The 6,000-nt window shown below is 47.7% G+C and overlaps 1 protein-coding gene across 1 annotated transcript in view; it reads right to left on the reverse strand.

Moving 5' to 3' along the window:
- The window catches only part of INTU (inturned planar cell polarity protein), a 43,054-nt gene extending 37,442 nt beyond the window's left edge, over positions 1 to 5,612 (reverse strand). The window contains exons 1-2 of the mRNA XM_086464370.1: positions 5,479 to 5,612; positions 459 to 1,045 (exon numbers count right to left, since the gene is read on the reverse strand). Of these exons, the coding sequence (XP_086320496.1) occupies positions 459 to 1,045; positions 5,479 to 5,612 (721 nt within the window). The remainder of the gene's footprint in view (positions 1 to 458; positions 1,046 to 5,478) is intronic.
- Positions 5,613 to 6,000: the final 388 nt, after the last annotated feature.

Genomic DNA, 6,000 nt, shown 5'->3' on the forward strand with positions numbered 1-6,000 from the left:
AAAATCCATTTAAAGCATATACAGTAAAGCTTTTTATCGGAGGGGGATGGTGTGGAAAAAGAATGAAAACACAACACAGTATTTGGCAGACTGTAGCTTTTCCCCAGTCCCACTGCTCTACTGAGCAAATTCTGCATTAAATTAAAGGTGGCCTGTGGTGGGTATTTGTTGCTCCAAGTTCAAGCTGCTCATCCCCTATACGCTTAAAGGACAGTCATCTCCTCGCCACATTAACACCTTCTCATTTATGTCACATGTTCTTAAAACCACTAATATAGTAAAATTGAACAGGTAGCAAAACATCAGATGCAAGGGCACTGAAAATAATCCCTCAAGAAGTGACAAAATAGTTGTTGTAATTGCTTATGTCTCAGGAATATTCAAGTCAGCTGCTTCAAAAAAATAAAACATAAAAATCTTGATGAGTGCAGAAGGTAACTACTCATTCCATTACTCACCGATCAAGATTTGACCCGTTTTTATTGCTGAACTACCCGGCACCAAGCCATGTACCACCAGCCTCTCTTCACCAGTTCCTCTGACGACTTTATCCTTCCTGCCTTGTTTTCCCGCTCTTCTGCTGCTCCATGAAGACTGATGGACAATCCCTACTAAGGCCTCCAGCAGCCTGTGCGGCTCCTCTTCTCCAGCACTGTCCAGTTTTCTGGGGTTTACATAAACATAGACATCTTTGTATTTTTGCTGCACAGTGACACCCATTTTCTGAGCGGACTGGTGTTTCAATATGGAAGTAGGACCAGTGGAGTGCACATTACAGCTTCCACTGCCTTTCTTACCGGAATGCTTGGGTAAAAGATTCTTCTTTTTTAACATTTTGGTCCATTTCTTCAGTTCATACTTTCTTTCTTTTCGTGATCCCTCTTGAATAACTTCAGCTTCATTTTCACGAAACCTGACATGATTCACTGCCGGCATTTCTGGACAGCTGTTCTGAAGCAGAGCTTCTTCTTCACTTTCACTCAATTCTAAATAAAATAATTCCCCATTTTTCTGCACACCATCCAACCATTCAGGCTCAAGGTCACTGTGAAAGAAAGAAGAATGATCAGTGAGAGCTCTGATAGGGAACACTGCTGTGCAACTGACATCCGATCACTTCAAGTAGGGAGGGGATAGGGAGGGTGCAAGGGAAAAAAAAGGGGAAAAGAAAACGTTGTCTCCTGAATACTGAAAGCTCAACTGCTTTGAGTTTGCCATGAGGGTGAGAGCTTTTCTCGGACAAATGATGGATATGGCAAGGGAAGACATCCCTCCCAGATGTTAAAGGAGTTTCTTCAAATGCTCACAGGAACACAGCCATTGCAAAAAGCAATATTCCCTTTTCAAAAACAGCAAACAGAAAACCCCAACCCATTTCTTTCATATACAAGTTTTAATTTGTAATTACATTCACAGGCACGATGGAGCTTTCTCTTAGAGAAAAAATGCCATCTTATTTGTTCTCTCCCATTATTTTCCCCCTCATGCATTTATAACATGGGCTGTACCGCAAGACCTTTGGAAAGACAAATTAACATTTTAAAATCACCTCAATCTAACAACAAAATAACCAAACCCCAAGACAAAATCTAGGTCACACTTCTCAAAAGACAAGTTCAAACTGGCATACTCGAGCTCGCAGGCAAAGAGACACAACAAAAAAGGTGGAGAGGCAGCACTGCTATAGCAGCTGGAGCGGATCACGAAGTCACTAGCAACAAGCTGCTGCAAGGAAAAGGCAAGGCAACTACAGGACGCGTGAACAGGAGTACCATCTGCCCAGCACAAAGCATTTTTTGTCCTAATTTGGCGATGGGGATGTGTCAACCATGTCCAGTTTTGGATAGTACATTTTAAGAAAGATGTAAGAACTGGAACAAGCCCAGGGCACAGAGACAAATAGTTTATAAACATGTTTTAAAGGGGAAAAGGCTGAAGGAAATGATCATCTTTTGGCTGAGAAAACAACAACAAACAAAAAAACAACGAACAAAAAATGAGAGCTGAGAGGCGACAGGCCAAACGGTCCGCTCCCCCAGCCCAAGATGAACCACAGGGTATTACTGCAGAAGGATGAGGATCAATAATGGTCAAAGCAGGAGTACTTAGCGGTTTCATTTACCAAAGTATTTAAGCCAAATCCTAAGGAAGCTTTTCGATCACACAGACACACAAAATAAAAATCAGCGTTAGCAGGCGATGTAGGGAACAGCGGGGATGTTCTGTAATGCAGATTTTCAGGAACAGACAACACCAATTCATTCCTCCTGACTAGGTGACCAACAGGTCTCTCTTTCAATGAATCTGAGACCGCACTGATACAAAATAAGGAAAAACCAGAATGGAGACTTACATCACTGTATCATTAACTGAAGTTAACACACATTCGTACATTTCATACTAGAACTAGCTAATTTTGCTGCATAAAGAATGCAACCTTTGTTTTAAAATAGTGTTATATAACTCAAATAGAGCTTTAATTTGAACACACAGATAAATGATACAGCTTCAAAGTTCAGCCGAAGAGAGAACATTATACAAAGACAGTGCACCACTGCACCTTTAAGGGCTCAGAGAGAGGATCTGGCTGGAGTAAGACGACAGAAAACACTGGCATTACCCTCTTCTGGAACCCCGGTGACTTACAGAAGTCTACAGATGTTGCAGGCAGGAAGAAACATCATGCACTTTCTCTGCATTCATTGATTATTTTGCCCAAGTTGATAGTTTTAAAAGAAGAGCCACCACCCGTGATGATTTGGCTATTCCTGATGGTCGTGGGTAAGTCAGAGTCTTCATCTTCTACAAAGTCTTACTCAAGATCTTGAGTATCTTCCTCGAGAAAGTATCAGAATAGTAACAGCACCAAAAGGCTGTTAGGGCCAGCCAGCCAGCCCTCTGACCCAACATCTCTCAAAAGGTGGGGTGTAAGAAATAACACATCAAGAGTTTTTCCTTGGTTTGGTTTTTTTTAAGAAGTATTCCTGCATTCTGGTACACAAAATCGGGGAAAAACACACCAAAATTGATAAAGGAAGCATTAGAGGTTTACAAAGAAATAACATTTGGGTTAGCAGAGACTCCTGTGATGTACGATAGCCTTTTAATTCCCTCTTTAAAAGGGAGTGTGCTCTTCGGAAAAGCTCGCTCTGCTTTGGGGTAGATGTCAAAATTCCCACTTCACACACTCATGTTCCCCAGCTTCCTTGTCTATTTTTATTAGAACCTACTATATGGGCCAACTTAAAAAACAAAAGGGGTGTGGGTGGTGTTTACACTGGGTCCACTCAAACAGAAGCACTCCAGAGAGAAGGCTGGCCAAGGAGGAGCCCACGTGGCAAAGTCACCCTGCACAAACAAGCCGATGAAGACACAAGACTGACAAAGTGTCCCAAGGGCATGAGTTGCTCTCCTCGAGGGCATTTTCACGCGTGCACTGTAAAGGGGCGATCACTTTCTGAACACAGATCCGTACAGATATCTAAAAAAGCAAAGTCTGAAACCAGAAACCTGCACCTAGGATGACGGGATTTTCCCTCAATGCTGTAGTTTCACAGTTGATTTAAACCAAGCTAAAAAAAAAACCCAAAACATTTAAAAAAAATAATAAAATCTCATCTCCATCTCTTCCCTTGTGCCAAAACAAGCACTTACCCAATAACCTGAGCTTCTGTATAGCTCTGGAAGCTTCAGTCAAGGGATCTAAAAATCTGGAAGACCCGCATTCCTCTAAGAGCAGTTTCGCTGATACCACAGATCCTATTTCTTTGGGATAAATGTGTGAAAAACTGTGCCAACTGAAACTGTCCCTCTTTGGAAGAAACATATACTAGAAACGAACGATCCAAATTCTGATTCTGAAGCAAGAGAAGGCTGTTCTCACCCAAGGAAACTCAGAAACAATAAAGTTAACACCTATGAGCCTTGTTTTAAAGCAATTACAGGAAACAAATCGAGGGTTCACTATTTTACTGCACTGCACGACTGAATTGCACCCACGTGGTACTTGGCAGAAATTAAGATCATCACCTTGAGCGTTCCCAGCCTCGGCCCACGCAAAGGCAAAGCCCAGCTCCAGCCTGGGGCACCCATTTGGAATACGCAAAGCTGCCGTCCTCCGAACAGCTACAGCTGCTGAGCCACCGCCATCACTGAAAGCCACAAACTCTGGTAAAACAGTCAAAACTATAAAAAAAACCCCAACCCCAACACACTACTTTCACAGTGGCGTACGTAGGCAGTCTCTGTCTGAGAACAGGCCTTGCCCAAAATCACGGGGCTCTGAGAAAGCAGCGCTCCTGTCCCCCTCGCGGGGCTGTCCCTCGGCATCTCTTGGCTCCTCCGCCTTAGCTGTGGTATCCAGCAGCGCAGGTTGAACGGTCGGAAGTTCATTCTGGAAGTCGCTAACTATTCATTCAGAAAACCATTCCCAAGCTTTTTCTTTCTTTAACCAAATACGGCTGATTATAAACCTACACACAGACCACCTCTAGAGCAACAAATGCCATTCTCTTAAAACAGCGAACAGACCCGTCTTGGTACCTGTTACACCTCCCAGGACCGCACTGTTCCTCCCTCCCTTCTCATCACAAGTCGCACCTTAACCCACCCCGTGTTTCTGCTGTAGGTCCAACACAAGAAACTATTTGGACCTAAAACTAAAGCTTCACAGTTCTGATGATGCAGCGATAGGAAAGTTTATCCAACAGCATCATACGTCGAGTTCTGCACTGAGGGCGGTGGAAAACGGCTTTATCCCCCAAAGGCACACAAAGAACGCCAGTAAACGGGCGTTTTAGAGGAGAGAGTTAGGAAAGAAAAACACTGAAACAAAATAAATAAATAAATAATAAAAAAAGAAGCGCAGCTTCAGGCAGAAATGTGTTGCCGTTGAGTTACAAACACAAGACCGGAGCGCAGCAGGTGGATGTCCCACAGCTCCGAAGGCGCCCAGCCACGCACCGAGCTGGGCTGAGACGCCCTTCCAACCTCCCCCAAGTCCATCTTCTTTCTCTTCCATCGTGGAAACAACACGCCAGACGAAACGCCATGGATTACACCTTGAAAGGCACGGCTGAACTGTCCGGCAGGGTTGCTTTAATGCAGGGAACGGAGTAAATTTTTATACGGATTTTAAATAAACCGAACCAACCCCCCACAGCGGCTGCGTACATGGCTTTAGCCTACGGGCCGGCCCTACGGAGCTGCCCCCGCACCCACCGCTCCCCAAACGCCAGCCCAACCCCAGCAGAGCGCACCCCCAGGAGGTGAGGTGAGCCCGGGCCCTCTCCCCCGTCCCTAGCCCGGCGGGGACCACCCCCAGCGCGGCGGGGACCACCCCCAGCGCGGCAGCTCGCCGCCTGGCTTTGGGGGCTCCGCCAGAGAAACGCCGCCTCAGAGAGCGGCACAACACCCCCCCCCCCCCCCCGGGGAAAGCCCCCCGAGGCACCGCGGCTTTCCCGCCTTTCCCGCCCTTACTCGGAGCTGGCGGACAGCGAGGTGGCGCACGAGCCGCTGTCGCTGCCGCCGGTGCCCGCGGGCTCAACGCCTTCTCCCCTCAACGGCTCCATCCCCTCGGCAGCTCCGCTCCCGCCGTTCCCCCCGGACGCCATGACACCGACGCCCCGCGCCGGCACGTGACCCGCGCCCTCCCCTTCCCATTGGCGGGCCCGGCCCGGCGCCATGGAGACGGGGTGAGGAAGCCTGAAGGCGCCTCCTGCGCGCGGCGGCCGCGCGCGCGGACCGTTAACGGCGGCGGCGGCTGTGAGGGCCCGGGAAGGCCCCGCCGCCGCCAACCGGCCTCAGAGCGCCAGGCCCGGAGTAGCGGTACTTACGGTACGCGCCGCTGCCCGCCTCGGGAAGGAGGAGGTAAAGGGTCGTTTTAGCGCAGCGTCTGGCAGAAAGGCCAGCTCGCCTGCCGTGAACGATAATGAACATTTCAGGGTGCCCAAACTCCCCCTTTTCTGCCTCAGAACAAACGGCTGAGTCCCGCTAGGCCCT

This window comes from Leptosomus discolor, chromosome 4, assembly GCF_034619465.1.
Source record: "Leptosomus discolor isolate bLepDis1 chromosome 4, bLepDis1.hap2, whole genome shotgun sequence".
NCBI lineage: Eukaryota > Metazoa > Chordata > Aves > Leptosomiformes > Leptosomidae > Leptosomus > Leptosomus discolor.